The sequence below is a fragment of the Aspergillus brasiliensis genome (genome assembly GCF_001889945.1).
Source record: "Aspergillus brasiliensis CBS 101740 unplaced genomic scaffold ASPBRscaffold_2, whole genome shotgun sequence".
Taxonomy (NCBI): domain Eukaryota; kingdom Fungi; phylum Ascomycota; class Eurotiomycetes; order Eurotiales; family Aspergillaceae; genus Aspergillus; species Aspergillus brasiliensis.
In genome coordinates this window covers 2,884,882-2,906,416 of record NW_027137443.1, presented here as the reverse complement: position 1 = coordinate 2,906,416, position 21,535 = coordinate 2,884,882, and the positions used below count along the sequence as shown (strand labels likewise).

General features: G+C 51.5%; 8 protein-coding genes across 8 annotated transcripts; 4 read left to right on the top strand and 4 right to left on the bottom strand.

Annotated features, from left to right (window-relative positions):
• The first annotated feature begins 210 nt into the window (after window positions 1-210).
• pup2 (proteasome core particle subunit alpha 5) lies at window positions 211-1,675 on the top strand. The gene is made up of 5 exons (XM_067624022.1): window positions 211-266; window positions 324-336; window positions 409-487; window positions 580-923; window positions 1,015-1,675. The coding sequence occupies exons 1-5, from the start codon at window positions 242-244 to the stop codon at window positions 1,292-1,294; spliced, it is 741 nt and encodes a 246-aa protein (XP_067483666.1). The 5' UTR covers window positions 211-241; the 3' UTR covers window positions 1,295-1,675.
• ASPBRDRAFT_72376 (25S rRNA (adenine645-N1)-methyltransferase) lies at window positions 1,555-3,072 on the bottom strand (the record flags this gene model as incomplete). The annotated part of the gene is made up of 1 exon (XM_067629166.1): window positions 1,555-3,072. One exon carries the CDS (start codon window positions 3,070-3,072, stop codon window positions 1,555-1,557), a length of 1,518 nt encoding a protein of 505 aa, XP_067483665.1.
• Window positions 3,073-3,880: 808 nt separating this feature from the next.
• On the top strand, window positions 3,881-6,856 carry ASPBRDRAFT_116565 (putative C6 finger domain protein; the record flags this gene model as incomplete). Its single annotated transcript, XM_067616993.1, has 3 exons — window positions 3,881-4,055; window positions 4,110-5,652; window positions 5,707-6,856. The coding sequence occupies 3 exons, from the start codon at window positions 3,881-3,883 to the stop codon at window positions 6,854-6,856; spliced, it is 2,868 nt and encodes a 955-aa protein (XP_067483664.1).
• A 4,667-nt stretch (window positions 6,857-11,523) lies between these two features.
• Window positions 11,524-15,586, top strand: ASPBRDRAFT_62593 (BAR domain-containing protein). Its single transcript, XM_067628379.1, has 9 exons — window positions 11,524-12,586; window positions 12,666-12,756; window positions 12,812-13,294; window positions 13,789-13,885; window positions 13,997-14,062; window positions 14,200-14,355; window positions 14,423-14,984; window positions 15,039-15,170; window positions 15,235-15,586. Exons 1-9 carry the CDS (start codon window positions 11,906-11,908, stop codon window positions 15,265-15,267), a joined length of 2,301 nt encoding a protein of 766 aa, XP_067483663.1. The 5' UTR covers window positions 11,524-11,905; the 3' UTR covers window positions 15,268-15,586.
• Window positions 15,587-15,989: 403 nt separating this feature from the next.
• On the top strand, window positions 15,990-16,421 carry ASPBRDRAFT_408437 (uncharacterized protein). The gene is made up of 2 exons (XM_067624438.1): window positions 15,990-16,096; window positions 16,238-16,421. Exons 1-2 carry the CDS (start codon window positions 16,086-16,088, stop codon window positions 16,383-16,385), a joined length of 159 nt encoding a protein of 52 aa, XP_067483662.1. The 5' UTR covers window positions 15,990-16,085; the 3' UTR covers window positions 16,386-16,421.
• Window positions 16,422-17,016: 595 nt separating this feature from the next.
• Window positions 17,017-18,449, bottom strand: ASPBRDRAFT_26877 (sterol homeostasis protein ARV1; the record flags this gene model as incomplete). Its single annotated transcript, XM_067622311.1, has 3 exons — window positions 17,017-18,087; window positions 18,158-18,211; window positions 18,261-18,449. The coding sequence occupies 3 exons, from the start codon at window positions 18,447-18,449 to the stop codon at window positions 17,017-17,019; spliced, it is 1,314 nt and encodes a 437-aa protein (XP_067483661.1).
• A 212-nt stretch (window positions 18,450-18,661) lies between these two features.
• On the bottom strand, window positions 18,662-20,267 carry ASPBRDRAFT_204034 (NAD(P)/FAD-dependent oxidoreductase; the record flags this gene model as incomplete). Its single annotated transcript, XM_067621690.1, has 4 exons — window positions 18,662-18,955; window positions 19,023-19,599; window positions 19,690-19,966; window positions 20,014-20,267. The coding sequence occupies 4 exons, from the start codon at window positions 20,265-20,267 to the stop codon at window positions 18,699-18,701; spliced, it is 1,365 nt and encodes a 454-aa protein (XP_067483660.1). The 3' UTR covers window positions 18,662-18,698.
• Window positions 20,268-20,788: 521 nt separating this feature from the next.
• On the bottom strand, window positions 20,789-21,490 carry ASPBRDRAFT_408393 (uncharacterized protein). Its single transcript, XM_067624436.1, has one exon. The coding sequence runs from the start codon at window positions 21,184-21,186 to the stop codon at window positions 20,827-20,829; it is 360 nt and encodes a 119-aa protein (XP_067483659.1). The 5' UTR covers window positions 21,187-21,490; the 3' UTR covers window positions 20,789-20,826.
• Between the last annotated feature and the right edge of the window lie 45 nt (window positions 21,491-21,535).

Here is a 21,535-nt window from a genome sequence, read left to right as displayed (position 1 = left end):
AAGCAAACAAGTCGCCCGTTGATGCCTGATCACAGCCTGGGGCATCAACAGCCCTCTCCGCCAGGCACTCGCCGGACTTGCGTAGACACCGCGACAGCTTCGCCCGAGCTTCCAAAAGCTGCTGCCAACACTCTACCATCCTCACTCTATCTCCTACATCCCAATCTCGCCCTTCTCTCCCATTTTACCCTACCATATCTCCATCTCACTAATTGTCATTACATCTCTCACATAATCCAACATGTTCATTGCCCGCTCGGAATACGGTAAGCTCCGTCAGACATCCCCCTCTGATGCGGTCATCTAACAGCTTTCCTTGACAGACCGTGGAATCAAGTACGCCCTCTACTATCCTCCTCTGCTTCGTAGCAATGCAAACATGTTCAGCGTCTAATAATGCGATAACAGCACCTTCTCTCCGGAGGGGCGTTTGTTCCAGGTCGAATACTCTCTCGAAGCTATCAAGCTGGGTTCTACAGCGATCGGTGTACGTGCATCCGTTCCTGCCCGACTACACTCTCAACCTCTTGAAACTATCAACTACACTCATGGCGATGGACAGTTCTGACAGTGCTGTAGGTCGCAACCTCCGAAGGTGTCATCCTAGGTGTCGAGAAGCGTGTCACCTCCAGCCTCCTCGAGGCCTCCTCCGTCGAGAAGATCGTTGAGATCGACCAACACATTGGCTGTGCCATGTCCGGTCTGCAGGCAGATGCCCGGTCCCTGGTCGAGCATGCCCGTGTCGAATGCCAGAACCATGCCTTCCACTACGCCGAGCCGTTGAGAGTCGAGAGCTGTACCCAGGCCATCTGTGACCTGGCCCTGCGATTCGGAGAGACGGGAGATGACGAGGAGAGCGTCATGAGTCGGCCCTTCGGTGTCGCCTTGCTGCTTGCTGGTATTGATGAGGATGGTCCGCAACTGTATGTTTGGCGTTTTTCCCGCTTACTCACCCGCGGGGCAGCGAGATTACATTACTTTGGAAGTGTGTGCTGATTGATCTACCTATTGTAGATACCACGCGGAGCCGTCCGGAACGTTCTACCGATACGATGCGAAGGCTATCGGGTCCGGAAGCGAGGGTGCGCAGGCGGAGCTGCAGAACGAATACCATCGTTCCTTGACGTTGGGTGAGGCGGAGACTCTGGTTCTCAAGACGTTGAAGCAGGTCATGGAGGAGAAGCTGGACGCGAAGAACGTCCAACTCGCTAGTGTGACTAAGGAGAAGGGCTTCCGTATTTATGATGATGAGGAGATGGGCAGGGCTGTTGCGCAGCTGGGCAGCAACCAATAAGCGGGGAGGGCCTCTAAGCATGAAGATATAATGGGCCAGCAAGTATATCAGCAATAGTTCGTCCTGTCCGGACTGGTGATTGTCTTGGTATCCATAGAAAAGAACAACGACCTCGTCTAATGACTCTGAACGGTTAAATTCCCCGACCTTCCTCTAATTTGCAAGTTAACTTTTTCTGAATGGCCAAATATGCAGCCGATGATATCATAGTATATACAGATGGCTAGTAATTGTAATACCCAAGTTCCGATCACAGCTATCTACCGGATCTTGTAGACACAAGGCTTGAGAACAGCGGCCTCTTCCTCCGCAGTCATTCCCTTGTCAGCGAGAGCAGACCTGTCAATGAACCTCTTCTTTCCAGGACCAGCACCACCCGCGCCTGCCGTCGAAGCATATTTGCCCTTTGTAGGTGCACCACCTGCCTTGACGAACTCCATCTTCACAAACATTTTATTGGACTTGTCAACCGATTCGGGCTTCAGGACGAAGCCTCTCGTGCGGAACACCTCCACGAAAGCAGAGATGTCGGTCTCGTCGTCATTGTCAGCCGGACGAGCGTCTTCAGCATAGATATCTGCGTCATCCACATCCGAGCCTTCATCATCACCAGCCTGCTTCTTCTTCTGCTTCTTCTTCTCTGACTTGCTGAGCGGCTTCTTCGCCCCAATCTGTGCCTTCTTACGGTGCACCTTGCCAAAGCGACTCTTGACTTCACTGACCCAGCACTCGCCCTTGCCGTCACTGCGCAGGACTCGCCATGCTTCCTCCACGAAAGAGACCCAGTTGGTGCCCATCAGACTGAGACAGAAGACGGTCACGTCAACAGAGCCGTCGGCCAATGGGAGATTGGAGATGTCTGCCTTGGTGATCGGAGAGCCCTCGGGGGCGTGGAGATCATAACTGAGAAGCTTGAGGTTCAGCTTCTGTGCAGAAGGCAACAGAGCACGGGCGAGCTGGGCGTCACCACAGCCGAGATCAGCGACGGTACACAGTCCATTGGGTCGACGAGGAAGGGCGAGAGCGGAATTCCGCTTGTTGTCGGGCTTTCCTTTCTTGGGGCCACGGACTGCCGCTCTACCGCGGAACGCCTTGATGTAGCCATCGACAGGGTTGGAAGGCCAGGACTCCTTGACCTGGCGAGAGAAGCCTGCGTGGTACTCGTCGAACAATTCCGGGTTTGCGCTGAATAGCTCAAGGGCCTTGGCAGAGGGTGTCGTGTATAGCGTCTCATTCAGATGACGGAAACGGGATGAGATCAGCTTCTGTCGCATGGCTTGCTGAAGAGGAGTAAGAATGGCTTCTGTTTTGGGTGGAGCGACAGGCAGGGACTCGGCAGCCGGAGTTTTGGTTGCAGTTTCTTGCTGTCCTTCCTGCTGCTGATCCTTGTTCTTGTTCTTGTTCTTCTTCTGCTTCTTGCTAGCGGGCTTCCCTTCATCCCCTGCAGCCTCGGTCTTCTCGTCTTTGGGCTGCTCTTTCGTCACTTGGCTTTGCTTTCCCTGGCCATCTCCACCCTTCTTAGACTTCTTATCAGCCTTCACGGCATTGTTTGTCGCATTCTGCTTCTGGCCTTTGGGAGTAGGTTTCTGGCCCTCGATATGCCGACGGTACATCTCATCCACATTACCCTTGGTGACATGATCTTCGCGCTTGCGCTTCTTGTCCCTGTTGTTGGCCTGGGGGGTGCTATTGGCCCCAGTCGCGTTCTGGGGGGCAGATTGGGCCTGCTGCTGCTTGAGAGCAGAGGTCTCGAGGGACCAACCTGGTACGGCGAACATGATTGTATTGTCAACAAGGAGATTCGCTGAAAAATCTTTCCCAATGATGCGGCTCTCCTTAAGAAAATCTGCTGAATCTACACCGGCAATATCGGCGTGGACTGTGAGGAGAAATCCCAAAAATTTCTGGCAATAAAAGGCGGAGAATGGCAGCGGGCTGCTTTTCTGCCATTTTAGACAAGGGCGGTCAGAATGGATGTTACTCTTTACAGTGCACCATTCCCGTTTTGGAATGTATCGCGAGGGGTCATGATATAGTTCGGTGAAACTCAGCCTCCCAGTTCTGACTATATTCTGGATTATAAAGGCTCCATTGCCGTGACTGCTTCCTATATCGGCTGCCTTTTTCCGGGATTGATGCTGAAAGTATTAGTTATGGTACTGCCATGGTGATTCATCGATCATCCAATCATGACCAGAATGGGGTCAATGATAAGTCGAAGGCACCGCCAGACAATTTCTTGTGGTCATAAACTAACGGATTTTATTCTTCTTATGGCCTGCTCCGCGATATGAATCGCTTCAAGATGCATCATAAAGATGTGCTGACTTCTAGCTGGCGGGGCGGCCTTATTGCCTGAGGTGCTTAGTCTATGGCATCAGCCAATCACACGATGCATTGGGCGGGCGGCAGAACTTCCCCGTCGGATCTCCTCATGCATTATTCGCTGCTGCTCTTCTTTACAGCCACAGGCTATGAGTCTCCACATCAGAATCCTTGACTCGGTACCTAGTCCAGACGCCCTACAGACTATCGGCTGCTGTCTTGTGACTATGGAAACGAACTTGCGCTCAAGTCCCTGCCATCATGGAAGCACCCGACCAGACCCGGAAATCACTACAAGACCCGTCTGCCAGTGGGCCAAACGTCCCGCCGGGTCTTGACACTTCGGCGGAGGTGCAGGGAGACTCCACGACGGCGGTTTCGGGCAGTGGATCTACTCAGAAAGTGCCCAAGAAACGCACCAAGTCTGGATGTCTAAGTGAGTTTCTCCGCTGAGCGTGTCTGGGCGACCTGAGCTTACCAGCCCTAATAGCGTGCCGGCAACGTCGCATAAAATGTGGCGAAGAGAAGCCCATCTGTAACAATTGTATCAAGTCAAAGCGCGAATGCAAGGGCTATGGTCCGCGGCTAGTCTTCAAGGATCCATTGGGCATTACGGGTGCCTCGCAACCGGCAACCATCAGTACACAGACCTTCAATGTGCCACCTCCCAGCGAGGATATCAATAATGCGGTCTCTCAGCAAAGGCAAGCCTGGTCTGGCCAACCGGTCCTCGCTCCAAAGCCCGTTGCATCCGCAAGTATAGAACAGTCTCCGCAGCCAGTCACAGCCGCGGCGTCTCCAGAGTATCGAGCGCCTAGCGTAGCTCCGGTCCAACTGCAGTCCCATAATCTGTCGCAACAGGGATATCCACTACTCCGTGAACCGGCAGACACCTTGGCTTTCCTGGATCAACAACGGTCAGCTGGCTTTGGGGTGCGGTACCCGACCGATACAGGCATGGTCTATCCACAAGGATCTTCTCGAGCTCCGGACGCAAGATTTGCACATCCGACCTCATATCAGGTATTATCAAATGTTGAAGGAGAACGTGAAGATGATTATTACGATCTTGATACAGACGAAGAGAGCCATGAGCAGACATTGGCACAAGATTACAATCAGCTCAGTCTTATCATGGCATCCGCTAATCGTGACCAGCAGCAGCTTCGAACCTTTACCACATACTTGAATGAGCCCAACATACTTACATCTTATTCCCCAACGTATGGCTCCTCTCCACTGAACAATCCTAAAACAGCACGCATTTTCCTGCACTTTATCCATTCGACCGGACCAACTCTATCCGTCTTCGAGCGGCATCCAATTGATCCTTCCACTATGTTGGGCTCCCCAGTCCCAATGGCACAACAGGGACTCTGGACCTACACGCTTCCTCTGAAAGCCTTAGAGAATCAGCCATTACTGCAGGCAATTCTAGCTTTGAGCAGCCTGCACATCTCTTATCTGCAGCAGGCCCCGCCAACAGTTTCCCTGAAGCATTACCATTATGCGCTTAGAAAAGTCAGTGTTGCAGTTGGCCTACCCATGCGACGCAAGCAGATCAGTACTCTAGCCGCTACACTTCTGCTAGGATACTACGAAGTAATGGGGGCCGATCACTCCAAGTGGAATAGTCATGTCGCAGGATCGGCTCAGCTGGTGCGCGAGATTGACTTTGCTGGCATGACCCGTAGCCTGCGCGCTCAACGGCGCAGGGCTTGGACTCAGCAACAACAAATGGGGCCCTCCAGTCTATCCCTAGCGGAACCCTTATTCTCAGTCAACACTGGCTCGGAAGATGACCCTTTTGCAGAAAAGGAACGAAACATCAACGAAAATCTGATAGGCACTCTAATTGGCCGAGCAGTGAGTTACGATGAGTTCGGACGGGTCGACGATGGTCAAGCCAGCGCCCGCCCCGAGAGACACTTTACTAGGAAAGACATTGAAAATTTCCGGATACAGTGCGATCTCTATTGGTGGTATCTACAGCAGGATGTCATACAGAGCATTATCAGTGGTGGCCCGTTATTGTCAGTAGCATTTCCAACCATTTTCTTTGTATACCATCAGGCTGACAGTAGCAGCATCCCGTACTCGCAATGGGGACAGTGTCCCCCGCGCGCCGGAATGGGTCGACTGGACGCTATATACGGCTCTGCGGACCATCTGTGGCTCTTACTGGGACGACTGGCAGATTTTGGTGTTCGTGACAGAAAACGGAAGCTGAGAGCAACAGAGACTACAGGATCAGGGTGGCGACCCAGTTCCAGACTCGCCGAATTTATGGCTCGTTTCTCAGGGATGGCGCCGGAACAGCAAACAAGACCGTCGGCCGGTGGCCCTGTACAGCCTCCTTCTGGTGCGTCAACGGCCGGTCCGCCGTTCTACGGCATGGCTCCGCCCCGCGGACCAAGACATCCTCCGCCAGCCTTTGTCGAATTTCCCCGTCATGGCAAGTCCGACGATGAAAGCGCCGGGAATACTTCATACGATGAGGCTGAGGTTGAGTGGGAGAGTATATTGATGGCTTTTGACACATTCGAGAACTCTCTTGGTCCTTATTTCATGCCTCTGCCTCCCGACAGTGTGACCCCGATATCGTCGCCTTTTGGGCTTGCTCTGCAGTACCGGACACATACTATAGCTGTTCTATGGGGCTATTATATCACCGGGCGGATTCTTCTACATCGGTTACATCCATCAATGCCTCCCGCCATGATGGTTTCTGCCAAGGTAGCGGCGCCGACTACGGCAGGATACTCACAGGCTATTGGAAGAATTGCAGCTGGGATCTACAACTCACAAGTATATCATTGGGACACTGGGAGTCTGAGCCCAACACTCGGATCTTGTCTTATCAAGATGACTGTGCCGATCTTCTTCGCAGCCATCCAATACACAGACTCCGCGCAACGAGATTGGGTCATAACAAGGCTGCGCAGCCTCTCGCAAAAGAGTGGGTGGCGGACGTCCAGTTCTATAGCCAGCAGTTGTGAAAATGCGTGGATAGTCGCTGCGAAACAAGGTCGTGGACCTCCATATGAGCGGAAAGACACGACTGAGTACGAACGGACCTCAACGTGGACACCACCCATTCAAGAGAGTTCCTTGGGTGACCCTGGCGAAAGGCGGTTTGTTACCATCGCCAGACGGCCAGACGAAGCTGGCTGGGCCATGGGGATCCTGAGCTTGGAAGATGACGTGCTGAACCTTTCAATCGAAGATCGGGTATGAGTACGTAGTGTTCCTGTGTCGGCCAAGGTGCTGGCTGGCAAGGTTTCATCAAGCATAGGCCAATAGACTACAGGCCTGAACTACAAGTCAGTAGAAACGTGCAGTCAGCGTCAAGCCACACGATCTATCAATTCTTGTTGACAAGGGGCCCTGATCCAACCATGGCAATATGTTTATTCCTTGTCATCAAGGTGTCATGGACGACAGCATGACATCTGGATTGAGTTGTCTCCACACCGTTCGAGACTTTCCACGGCGCTGCCGCTGTCAAAGTCACAGTCACCGACGGTTTGTCGCACGAAGCCCTCCAACGCAGCCTGAGTATGTGATGTATCCACCTCGAAACGAAAAAAAGAAGGTTGCCACCATCCTGCATGGGCTCGACCGGGCTCTAAATTTCATACAGGACCGGTGGAACGCATTGCGCCACTGATCCGCACCGCCCCTGCAGAGGGCTGATCTCGCCTTCCTCATATGCGCAGGCTGACAGCCCATGTCCATGGCGCTCTGGTTCGGTAAAGTCCGTTTTCGAACCACCTGGCGGGATCTGATTCCTTGCATGGCCCTGCACGTGCATATGCATGCACTAGTCAACCGTCGGGCGAAATGTGATCTCTCTACTTTGTTTATTCTCCTCTTGTTCGATACCGAGTCTAGAAAAGAAAGCAGTTGCTCCAGAAACCTGTAGTAAGGCTGATTTTGAATATGTTTCATTCTTCTTATTATTGTTTTTGTTTCGGGTTTATTATTGGTTTTTTTTGTGACCCAGGCCTGCTTTGTTTTGTTTGCTGTGGTGATGTGCGGTTGGAGGGTTTAGTGTGACGTCGTATGCACGATCACTATCAGTTAACTACACCATGGTAATCCCTGTTAGCTTGGTTGCCAGATATGATCTGTCCTTGTCTTAGAACTATTGCATACTTACTAATGAACATCATACTAAGATCAGGCGCCAAATACTACAATTTGTGAATAATCATATTTTCTTCAGGCATACTTCAAATGCGAGAAGATGATGCAGATCCTGAGACACGTTCGGAAAATCCACAAGATCTAAGTAGTAGTAAATGTGCTATAAGGTCTTATACCAAGTTAAGTAACAGGGGATGTGAAAAGCTTTTAGTAGTACCAGTGATCCGATCAGTATGTATGAACTCTCACAACTAGTACATAAACTACTACTATGTTGTGCTATCCTTTCTGATAGCACTACTAAGTATGTGACGGCCTGGCTGATCCAATAGTTACTAGTTGTGGTAGCGAGCAAAGTAGTTAGTAGTAGTAAGCATGCTGAAACTGCCAATCATGATATATATATTATTATCTCAAGCCCCAGCAAAATGCTTACTGTAGTACTAAGCCGTAACAGTTTCAACATTTCGATCTTCCCAATACAGCTGATGATATCGGGGTTTTCAGAGAGTAAAACTGACGATCATCAACATTATGTAAAGGATTTGACGTTGCCTCTTTAGTGACATTTATCACTGCTATAAGATATTATTCTTTTCCTAGTACTACTGACGTAATGAAGATACCACTAGTATCTCATGGTGACTACACTTGTTGCAAGAAACAAATAGGTAAGCATGAAGGAGAAAGAGAGGGAGAAAGAAAGGAAGGGAGAAGATGAAATTGGGAGGAGGTCTCTCCAGTCTTTCTGTCTCTACCATGAGGCAGGCTAGACATTCATCATGGCTTGGTATGGCTGGCTTGGTAAAGGCCAACTATCATCATTCGATGAATTACAGCATACCTTTGAGGATAGTAGTGACCAGGTGTGGTAATTGAGGAGATAAAAGAAAAAAAGTAAGTATCACGAAGTGTCCTTGTCGGTTTGAGGGCGCTGGCGGGTCGATACCGCTTAATAAAATGCCGTAGTGAGCAAGACCAGAGAGAGGGATGTATGAGTGTCATTGATTTAGCACGGATTCAAATAAAGAAAATCCAAGAAGTCAGTTTACTAGCCAGAAGTGCAGTGTGAGGAGTGATAGAGATGTTCGAGGTTTGGCATAATCTGATATTGAAAAGCGAGGGGGGTACCCTTCTTCCCAACTCATCGCCAGTGCGACAAATGTCGTAAGCACTATTGTCCGATCATATGGAAACTGCTGACGGTCATGACAGATTGAGACAAGAGTGCTCGAACAACTTTGACAACGATGCTTGACAGCTAATGCAATTGACCGCTTAAAGCAACACGCAACGAACCGGGCGTGTCCGAGAGCAGCCAGGCCCGGCTCGAGACATGAGTTCCTTTTTCCTGCTTACAATCCAGAATCAATCCATTATCGGTATTCACACGTTGGGCTCAGAGGTCCCAGAGGAGCCCGACTTACCCAATTATCCATATTAGGAATCCCGAGAGCATCACGTAGGTAACTCGGCCGAATTAATGGGCAGCAGCATACGTACTCTGAGTCATGCACAGACGAAGCCACCAGGACAGTAGTGAGCAGCATCCAACTCCACTCTACGCTCTTCCTCGGACAACACGAAATCAGGGACAGACCAGTTCGCATGACGCGGTTGCACTCCGAAGTCTTCCGGAGATGACCTCGAATTACTTTGGTTGTGATAATAGGGGACAGCTGTAACAGCTGCTCGCGCTCACCGCTCTTGTGTAGATGGTTTGCGATAATGCAACACTTCGATGTCGGTTGTATGGGCACACACTGGTGAAACCAGCTTTCATTCAATTGAGGCACCCCCTCTATTTGTCAGCCCATGGACGGTGGATATCAATAATCAGGTATCAATAGAATAAGACCATGCAAGAACGGCATGCACTCACCCGGAAACTCCTAGGAAGTTTGTTTCAAGCGGAAAATAGCCATACAAACGGGCTTTGACCATGGGAGGGATATCGCTTCCGACCAATGACCGCTCATAACGTTATTAGACTACATGGGCAGACACAAAGGACGGCCGGTTGAGCTCGAACAATGCGGACCTTGAGCTCCTAGGAAAAAGGCAATTATGACCTGGAGACTATGCTTTGTCCAAGGTTTTGTTGATAGTATAACGGAAGTATCAATGTGTCAAGCGTGTCCATCATTGGGTCGATCAAATCAAAATCAGAGGCACTGCAGACTGTGGGGTCAGGGCACATCCCTGAGCTCAGTCTAGACCTGAAGCGATCTTCCCAGTATGGAGAAGCACAGAGAAAAATGAGAGAGCAGTGAGTGGTGAGTACCCGACGATAACAGCCACTGAGGAGGCGTGCAGGTGACTTGCCTGGATGGAGGCTTGGCGCAGGCGACAGTTGGCAGCACCAGACTAGATTTGTTTTTTTTGGAGATGGCTTCGGCCTCGTTCTCGTTGGCTCCGCATTAGTGCAGATTAGGCGGGCTTAAGCCCTTGCTAGGCTTGCCATTATCGCGCGCCCCCCATGGCTTTATTTTTGACGTCGAGTCTGCAGCCAGCAGAGACATCAATCACTAATGGCTGCACTCCGTTTTGGGAATCGAATGCATCTGTTTATCCTCCTTGTGTCTAGGAAGACACCAATAATATTCAGTCTCCTTAGAGATCTCCGAGAACATTAGTCTCGAACACAGTCCTCTTCCCCTCCCGTTGCCCCGCTGTATGCTTTTTTGGGTGTCCATTCATACCAGATCATCTCAGGTACTCATCCGCTTCTCACGAGTCACTCACCCTGGGTCGAGATCGTTCGAAACCCGCAGTGGATCAGTAAAAAAGGACAAAATGGCTTCGCCAGCAGTAACAAAGCCATGTACGAGTGGAGAGTTAACTTAATTGAGTTTCCAATAGTGCTGTTGGCGGGCGATCAGGTCGATGTACAGTTGGTCAGTTGCAATCCGCTCTGGATATCTGAGTGAGTATCAGGCCACTCAGAGGTATGTTATTAGACGTCTCTATCGTGATGAAAGGGGATTATCGCCAAATGCAGTAGTCCGCACTGAACGAGACTCCATTAATCCAATGAATCATCGCGCCCCATCGCCAGTGAGACCCAACATGGGTCTCAACTGGTGGAGTGGTATCTGGATGCCATAGAGACGTAACTGGTGTCGGGGCAAGCTGGAATTCTCCGAAGTGTTCGGTCCATCACACTAGTATGACATCGCAAGGCTACCAACTATGCGTGGAGGAAAATGTCATTGGGTCGAATAACCGCTCCCCTGAAGCGGTTCTGGCCTACCAGCAACATGCGCTTAGGATGAAACTCCCCCTGTTGAAACTATCTGGGCACGAGATCGAGCCGGGGGGTCGTGCAGGGTGGCTAGTGGCCCAGCAGCTAAAGAGGCAGACGCTCCATCCGGGTAGGATTTGCTCCCTCCCGCAGCGGCGTGATGCATGACGCATCCACTGCTAGAGGACAGCTGGACCGGCAGACCTGCACTGCTTACGCCCCGGAGAGGAGTGGTGCAGACCAGAATCGGGGCTGGAGGAGAGGGCGAGCGTAGCAAAGAGCCAGCCGGAGGAAGAAACGAAAGAAGGCGAGGGACCGTGGCGAATGGCTAAGAATATCCGGGACCAGACGCATACACGTGGGCCCGCCTGATCTGCGTAAGTTACAAGGGAGTTTGGCTGAGATTGGGTGGTTTGGTGGTTTTTTTGCGGTATCTCCGCTAACGTCACGCTGCTGGGGTTTTGTTTCGCATTTGTTGTAGATGATGTTTTTTTTGGGTCGATAGTGAATACAGTATTTATCAATAGGGAGTTTTTTTTTTTTGTCTGCATTGCAATCCAGACATTTTTATACAAAAGCCGGTCCCTCCCCCACCCCCAAAGGAACTGGAATTCACACTGCACTACACAAGAACATCCACCATCTGTTGGAAGTTGACTATTCAACTCTCATACACGGTTCAGCAACAGCCGCGACGTCATCGCTCTTGTCGCAAATCCATCTCTCATCTACGGTTCTACTATTTCTATTGCGCTGCCCCGCCATATTTTAATCAACGGCCCGCCCCAGTCAGCCGCTGCCGTCACCCACGGTTCGCTCGCAGTCAGTTCCTCTCCCTCAAGTATTCTTCCCTACCAGGTCATCCCCTCCTTCAATCCAAACATATCACACACATGTCTCGATACGGCGACTATCGTCGCTCTACTGGGGCTCTCGACGAGGACCATTATTCGCGGGAACGTGAGCGTCACCGCCACCGTCACCGTTCACGTGGACCCCCGGTACTCGAGCGCCCCCGCCGTGTCGAAGAGGATGACCGCTTCGAATATCGCCTTCAGGAACAGGAGCGATACGGCCCTCCTGCCCGTCGCTCCGAGATTTTCTACGAGGATGACCACATAGCCTACTCCCCAGGCCCGTTGGTCACCTACCGCCATGCCGAGAGCCCTCCCCCGCGCCCGCGTCTTCTGCGACGACAGTCTTCCTTGGACACATTTGATCGCCCAACGCGCAAGATCGATGAATACTACTATAGCGACTACCCCCCTAGAGCCCCTCCTAGTCCCCCGCCAATGCGAAGACGGGGCTCCTTCCACCGTGTCCGCTCACCCGACTACTACGAGGAAATCCGTATCGCGGAACCAGACTACTATGGCGACGAAGAGTACCGGGAGTTCCGTGAGCGGGATCGGGTGGTGGAGCGCCCACGTCGCTCAGTGAGTCGGTTTCGTGAGAGAATGGTAGAGGAAGTTGACGTGGAGAAACCGTATCCTCGGAAAGGCAAAACTCGCATGCCTCGCAAGCTGGTTCACACCAGCGCGATCCGCGAGTTCGGCTATCCGTATGAGGAAGAGGTGTGTATATTCATGGATACAAAGTCGAGCTGGAACAAAACATGGCCTGGGCCTTGTTCAAAGCTGACCGTGATTGCAGGGCAAAATGATCATCATCCAGGTTGCTCTTTCCAAGGAGCAGATTGATGCGGTCATCAGTCGAAGTCGTGAGATGAAGCGCGTGACCGAGAGTAGGTTTCCCACGTGCTTGTCATCAAGAGAGCAACGGTGCTGACATTTTTCAAGCACGTTATAAGCATACCTCTTCACCCTCACCCGTCCGCGACAGACACCGCGAACGCATGGTGGAACGAATCGCTATGGAGAGTTACACCCCCCGGACAAGCCATGAGACTTTGCTCATCGAGCCATCCCCGTCCCGGCACCGGTCGCGATCGCGCCATCACCATCATCACCATCACCATGGCGAGCTAGAAGAGAAGAAAATAACTAGGACAGTCTCTCGGACACGGAACGTGTCGGTCCAGGGTCGCCCTCGCCGTCGGTCATCACCCGTGCGTAGAATTGAGCGGTATGACGATGGAGTGCAATCCACTAAGCTTCAGTCCGGCCCACTTGCTATCGTTGTACGCCCGCGAGACAGCGATGAGGATCTGCGGGAATACACGCAAATCGAGCGACGTGGCGGTGGGGAGATGATCCGGGACACGGAGATCATTGGCGACGGCGAAGAAGAGGAGATTCTCGAGGTGAAGAGGGATCGCAGAGGTAGGATTAGCCTTGTCCGACGCAAACGGTGAAGTGCGGATTCTAAGTGATGATCTAGGCCCGAGCTCACGGCTCATGCGAGCGATGATGGCGACTTTGACTTAATCCGGGTAACTGAATGCGGACTCGGGCAGCATTTCACGACTTCCAGCTATTCCTTAACGATTTCGGTGTCTCCTATTTTTCATCTGTACTATACCAGTATGATTGCGATGACGACTTGTACTATGTTTCGATTGGTGCGGTTGACGCCATTCAATTACGACGACGATAACGACAATGGGATTCTTGTTTGTTAATGGGCTTGTGCGCGTTATTTAGCTCTTGTTCCTGAGTTTTGTCTTTGAATCGTGTGCTTAGACCATATCTAATACTTACCAGGCCTTGCTTGGGCCTAGCCAATGCAAGACATGTGACCAGTGCTGTCCACACATTAAAGTTTGTCTAGAGAGTAGAAGTGTAGAGTAGAACTGTCCACACTGATAATTAGTTAGCCCGAGGAGATAGCGATGCTGCCTGGGTGCCTGGCTCGTGCCGGCATGAAACCGTGGCGGTACCAGCGATACGAAGGCGGTGTCGCACCAATGAACGGTAAGTGGCCTCGACTCCGCGATCTGCACATCAACACCATCTTCTCTCTGGCCCTCCTATTGCAGACTACCTGCATTTGTATCCAAATCAGATCTATCGTGTTCATTCCAGTAACTCAAGCGATCTAGTGCTCATCGACATCATGGATAAGTTCCAAGCGTTCGGAAAGAACCTCAGGTGAGATAACTGTTCCCCTCCGCAATAATTTCTCCGATTAGGAGACTGTCCGCATATCCAGCGGCACCCCGGCGTTGTCATACAACCAGTACTGCAAGCAAAGCATCCATACTAACATGCCACGTCTTATCGAACAGCGCGAGCTTCTCGCCCTTTGCTGCGCGCACTCAGCAGATGATCAAGGAGCAGCTGGGCCAAGCAGACGACCGGACTCAACTTCCCGATGAGTACATCGAGTTGGAGAAGCGGGTGGATGCCCTGAAGATTGTCCACCAGAAGCTCCTTCAAGTTACGTACGTGATATCTTCTCCCGTACCTTGTCCTATCTCTGTCGACTAACGTTGACCCTATCGCATGCAGTTCCCAGTACTCCAACGAAGCGTATGACTACCCGCCCAACATCCGCGAATCCTTCAACGACATGGGCCGCACCATCAGCGAGAAGGTCCAGCTCCTTTCCCAGGCCTCCTCGCCCGCCGAGGCTCAGGCTGCTTTGACTGCCCCTCCCTCGGCCAAGCCGCAGCCCAAGACCTTCAACCACGCTATTGCCCGCGCCTCCCTGGCAGGATCCCAGACTCTGGCGCAGAGCTCGCACGGTGAGGACCCTCTGGCTACTGCGCTGGAGAAGTACGCTTTGGCGTCGGAGAAGGTGGGAGAGGCCCGTCTGGCCCAAGACGCTCAGATTCAGTCCCGCTTCTTGGCTGGCTGGAACACTACGCTGAACACGAACTTGATGTTCGCAGCGAAGGCACGTAAGAACGTTGAGAACGCTCGTCTTATGCTCGACTCGATCAAGGCGAGCAAGAAGGCCGCAGTCAAGGGTGACTGGGACAGTCTGAGCGAGGAAGCTCGTGCGGAGATTGAGCAGGCAGAGGATGAGTTCGTCGGTCAGACCGAGGAGGCCGTGAGCGTGATGAAGAATGTACGTTTGATCGTCTGCATGGAAGGAAGTTTAAATGCTGACAAGAGTTTTCAGGTCCTCGATACCCCGGAACCTCTGCGGAACCTGGCCGACTTGATCGCGGCGCAGCTAGAGTACCACAAGCGGTCTTACGAGATACTCAGCGAGCTGGCTCCTGTTGTCGATGGCTTGCAGGTTGAGCAAGAGGTATGATCGATCAATATTCACTGGTGTGTTTTTTTCATCGTGACTAATTGGCATCTTCCTGCAGGCCAGCTACCGTAAGAGCCGCGAGGGCGCGTAAACCGATTGTTGCTGGAATTTCTCGCCATTGTCTCGTGTTGTTTTGTCGCCGCCTGTTATTGGAAACTAGCCTCGTTTGATTCACCATGTTTTGCCTTGCGAAATTGCTCTATATCCCTCGAAGTATGAATACGTGGGTTATTGACTGCTTGAAGCGTGATAAACCGTGCAGTGTATATCGTAGACATGATACAGTCGATGCATATCAAGCCGTGATATTCGTCTACTATAAGCCATTAGCCTAGAATCTCTCACCAGATAGATTCCCAGAATCACCCTGCGCAAGGACCTATATCAGATAATTTTAGAGTCGTCTTTCTACGACCAGAAGAGTATATCTCGCCTCACCATAAATATAACCTGTCAAATAATCCACCTGGTGGGGAGCATAGCCAGAACCTCTCCCCACAAGATTATGAATGCCTCAGGCATCAATCCCGAGCAGCGGCGCAGCTCCGCCGATAACCTCCCTCTCGATAACCACGTAACTCCGTTCCCCGTCCCGACCAGCTAGCTGCGCGACAATTCAGTTTGAGCCCCGTCCTCCATTTGCCTCTGCGCCCTTACCTCCTTCGAGCGAACCAGACAGACGACCGAATCTTGAAAGTCGCACTCGCGCTGTTTGACCCCTCAGCCAGCAAGTCAGCTATCCAGCTAGTTAGCTAGCTACCTCCACCGGTCTTCAAGTCCACGACCTACACCTCGCAAGCAAGCAAGAAAGAGACCAGAAGAAACAGCAAGGCTGGACCTGCTGTACGCAACACCTATCATTTATTCGGACCAGAGACTCGATCGATCGTTCGGAGCAAGGAAGACAGAATGGCGAACGGGTATGTTATGTTATGTCTGGCAACCTGTCTATTGACTGGATTGGATATCTATCCATGCGCCCTCCCTCCACCCAGTCATGAATGTGCTATACTGCAGATGGGAGAAACTATACTAACATCCGAAATTTGTGGATAATACAGCTGGAGTTTAATCATCGGCCTCATCTTCGTGGTAGTTGCCTCCGTCCTGGCATGGATCTTCAGTCCTAAGGGGGAGAATCAGACGTGCGTTTTATACCTTGATTTTCCTGTCTTTCCTCGTACGTTGAAGAGGTATATGGAATGCTAACATGCTACAATATAGTGTCTTCCGTAGCACGCTGGTGCTTTCTTTCGTTTGTTGTTATTTGATGTGGGGTATGTCTTTGCTCATTTCCTTTCCTTCCTTTTTAGCACTCGTGATATGTGGGGTTTGGTAGAGACGTGGCTAATATGTGATGCTGTGCTCTCTGTAGCTATCACGTTTCTGGCACAGTGGCATCCGTTGATTGTGCCGAAGAGGGCGGATATTCGGCCCGGGAGGGTACCGCAGTAGTCTCTTGGTTTAAGCTGTTTGTTTGTGAACGGCCATGTGAGCCGATGCTGCTTGGTGTGGATGTGATTGGGGTGGTATGGGTATACTGTTGAATACTACTACTTGAGGATGGGTGGATAAGGGGCCTATGCCGTGGCTGTGGGGAGGCGGTGACTGAGGGTGAAATGGAGGGAGGTGATACCATGATAAAATGTGGGATTACTGTATAGCTACGCTACTTATATTATTTCGTCTCGTTCTTTCGTGTTGGTTTAAATACCTATTCAGTTACTACTTACAGTCTGGGTATGGGTTTATGGACTGTAGATGTTTACTGCTGTGCAGTGATACTATGATATTAGTATACTATGTTCTATGTATGTTATGCCATCTATGAGTGATAATGTTAACCAACCCCAACTGCTCCCAATATCACCCTCTGTACAGTCCACCGAGCAGCCAGTCCCGCCACTGCTAATGCCACCGCGCGCAAATACCCGCACCCAAGCAGGATATATAATGCTTCGATATTGCTCAGCAGCACGAGATGCGTGTCCGCCGCGCCCAGAGAGAGCAGCGGCCCTAGTAGCTCGATGAAGCTAGCTAGATAGCTGGTAGGTGCGGACTCGGGCATGATCCTGATGAGGCTTTCCAGTAGCGAAGACGAAACAGGCAGAGACGGAGTCCCCGTTGTAGTCGGGTGAGCAGCCGTAAGGGTCGCCGCGGGGCTGAGGCCACTAACGTCCAATGTCTGCTGTACTATGGTAGTCTGGCTGCCGGCGCTGAGCAGGGTATTGTTGGAACCGGAGACATTGGACGCATTCCCGCTGCCGTCGGGGCCCCAGATGACTAGGAGGATGGGGAAGAGCTTGGCGCAACTGCTAACGAGCAAGGCGGTGCTGATGGCGGTTGGGCTGGCTGGTGAGGGGGGCGGAAGGGGTCTGATGCTTTGTGCTGGGGCGGTGGAGGCACGTCGGAGAGGTGGTGGGAGCGTGGTGAAAGATCCTTGTGGTGTTGTCGGAGGGAGATGGTGGATGTCACTGCCTGAAGCGCTGGCTACCGTTGATACATCGTTGGAAGAGCCTTGTGGGGTAAGCTTCGGTGGGCTTAGTGTCGATGCTGGCGTAGGGGAGAGCTGTGTTTGGCTGTTGTTGATCTGCGATGGGAACGATGGGAGTATGGGTGTAGAGGGATTGGAGAAGATGGACGCCTCCGTCGCATTATTATTGACATTGCCATACTGAGTAGAGCCAGTGTATCCGCGGGGTGTCGGGGCAAGGATCGATGCCAGAAGACGGATGGTGAGGTGGTGGGCGAGAGTCGCCAGCGCATTCAAGCTCAGGAAGAAGAGGTATTGGACGATGATGGGCGCGCGCGAAAGAAAGGTAGTGGCGAGTGATGGTGATTTCTCAATTCGCGCCCATGTCAGGTAGACGTCGAATAGGAGTAGTAGAATCCCAAGACGAATTATGGAGCGCTAAGCAAACGATATCTGTTAGTCGCAGTCTGCAAATGTCGTCGCGAATGTAGAGAAAGCGAGCGCTTACATCAAACTGGTTGTCGTCCCCCCCTAGTCGATTGAAAAGCAGATGGCGATACACCTTAATGAACAGTTAACAAGCTTATCACCCATGTATGCTACTCTAGTACCTGTGGCTTGATAAGGACGAGATCAATGAAGATCACGACGAAATCATGTTCGACGTATTTGTCCGCAAACCGCTGGCAGCGCGGACATTGCGTCAGACGTACTCCTTTGCCCAGAGAACGGTCATCGGCGCGACTGTATGTGCTGTATAAATGAGAGACCGGATAGGAGCACTCGATGCAGATGGGCATCGTGTCATTGACTCCTTTTCATACTGGAGGAGCCCATAGTCATGGGGAAGAATTACAGAGATCCCCGTGGGCGACTCCGATGCCCGCAGGAGATGCCGAAGGCGGTGAGAGAGGTACTGTATCTATATCCCCCTTGATGCTTCTCCTGCACTTCACTTGAGACATACGATGGACTTGATTATTGTATACGAGTTATTTTGGATACGAGGATTCTTCTTAATGCTAGCATGGTTTGGCCGTACTACTATCCTAAAGTTTGCTTCCTAGCACAGGAACGGGTAAGATGTTGTTCCGCTGGCTCTGCAACCGCTCAGTTGTCGTCTTGAATAGACGTGGCAGCCCCGTCTGCTCATACGAGACTCCCTCGATAATCAACTGTGCGATACCCCGAGTTGAGAGAAATACCTGCGGCATCCCGTGTCCGGTGAAGCCGGCCACTATAAGCTGTCCCGGCTTGTTAGGAACATGTCCGACGTGCGGGAGCGAATCGGTGCTATAGCCCATAACTATTCCGAGTTAGCACCGTACTATTTCACATTCAAGCAATGACAGCATGCGAGATGGGATACATACTACCTGCCCAGACTCGATCTGTATATGCTCCCGTGTTTTCCCACCCATGAAAGTGTCTCTGCATGTAGTTGTCGAAATACCGCACTGCCGCCTCGACCGTTCGGCTGTCGTCGGTGTTGTTATACCAGCTGTCTCGGTCCTGGTAATAGAAGGTCGATTTTGCGCCGCCTACGATAATACTGCCATCCGGACGGGGAATGAGGTAGTCATAATGCCAGCCATTAAATCGCAGCATATACGAGCGTTCGAGCGGCGATGGAGGTGGATTGGGAACCACAATGCGACTGCAGAATCCTCGCACTGGGATGATCTTGTCCTTGTACTCGGGTGCAATGGACGACGTGTATGCGTTGGTCGAGAAAACGACCCATTTGGTGCGGATTGAGCCTCGATCTGTAGTCACCGTCCATCGGCCTTCATTATCCGGGACGTCAGACACCTCCGTGACAGGCGTGTGTGTCTGAAGGTTCACTCCAGCCGACACAGCTTGCCTCAAGAGATGTATGATGAATTTATACGGCCAGAGTCGGGCGGTGCGCTGACTGAAGCAAGCCAAAGCCCCCTTTACACCGGATTCCTAGGCGATGTAAGCCGTGCCGTCGTAGGTATGTAAATGATGTAGAATGTGACCTACGGCCTCTGCCATCTCAGGTGGAGTGTATCAGACATCCTTGATTGTTTCCACACCCTTAGAGACAAGATAATCATATCCGGCCTTGACCTTTGCAAGCTGGTCTTTATCAAATTGTATATCGCATACTCGGTTTACCTCTAAGTCGCAATCGATCTTGTTCTTCTCAACGAATTCTTGAATGACGGAAACATGTTCCATTTCAAAGGCAGCGACTTCAGCCGCCGCCTCTAACCCATACTCCTTGGCCAGATTACCGATTCGGTTGAATACATCAGGCTTCAAGTGACCGCCTACACAGCAGAGTCCGCCCCTGCATTAATATTGACAAGCAGCCTAGAAATGACGTTGATTGGGTACTTGCCATTTCGCCCTGTTGCCCCCGAGCATGCCTGTCGCGCTTCTAAGATCACAATGGAAGGCTGTTCTGCCGATGCGAGTCGGCTGCGCTCGAGACAGTGATAAGCAGTCGAAGCTCCAGCATAGCCGGCACCAATGATCACAATGTCACTTGTTTCTGGGAGTGACTCTGTAGAGCGGAAGTTGTCCAAGGGATCAGGCTCCGACCGCCAGAAGGATGTCAAGCTATGATCAACAGGGAATGGCTTGGCCATCTTGATATGAGAGAACGGTGCACAGTCCGAATCGCTTTAGCAAACAAAGCAGACAAGTATATTCAATTACTACTAGCGATGCTCAATTTATAACCGGGTTAAAGGTATCTGGTATGGCGGTTAAGATAAGCATGTCTGCCAGCTCATCGGTGCGTTGTTCGGCATTGGACAGAACCGCCGACGGACTGCAGCGGAGTGCCTGTGCCTCTTTTCCGATATCTGCTAGCGTCGACAGGGGCTTGAGCCGATAGCCTTACAAGCTTATCTGATTGCATCTAAGCTGAAGAATTGTGGCAGGCCACGATGCCAGGGTCTGTTGTGCAAGAGCTGCCCCCCTCGTGTCGGAAGGAAACGCAACGTTGCATTCAATGCACGATGATGCCATGGTTGGAGAAAGCAGGATACAAGGTGTTAACTGCACAGTCAGTCACTCCATCGGTAGGCCTGATACACTGCCAAGTATGGCAAGGTAGATTCTGTGCAGAATTACCATGATAGGAAAACCTGGGATACCTTGAAGGGATTTACTGAGATATATTGAGGTACAAGATAGGGACATCTACAGACCCAGTCCAGACCGGTACGTATTGGTAACCTCCACGGTAATGTGGCCCGCGTCAATGAAAGTCAACCAATTATGAGTAAGAGAAGTCAATGCACGGGGAGCATGGGCGCGTAATGATACAGTACAGCCATGACCTGCAGGTGCCTTTATCAGTACCTGTCCGGTATTGCCCGCAAGCCCATCCGCACTGCCAGCTGAAGGTCCATGTGCTGCCCCCTGCTGTCCTTGTCGCAATGCTGGGGACTGAAGGTCCTCATGGGAAATGAGGTTAGGAGTTAGGCATGTAGGTGGGCGAAAGGATGAAACAACCAAGAGAGTCCCTCTAAGCAAGCGACGAGGGGGGTTGATTGGCATCAGATCTTAGGTCTGGGGAGAGAGAAGTCCTTCATTCATTAACACACTCCACCCCCAGCCAATCACTCCTACCGGAGATCTGTCGCATTCCCTCCGCGTGTGGCAAACCAAACCAAACCAAACCAAACCCGCCCCCTCGCTCAATGCAATCTCAATCGCACACAAACTCTGCCTGCGCGACCTGATTGACTCCCTTGTGCGCATTCCAGAAAGGCCCTTGAGTTTTCCTCCTTGACACCTGCCGAGCTCGAGTCATTGCCAGTTCTTGCCTGCTTGAAACTTTCTCTCCATCTCCCATCTCCACCACCTCCAGCTTGGGATTGAGCTTCTGGAATCGCAAACCACCTCC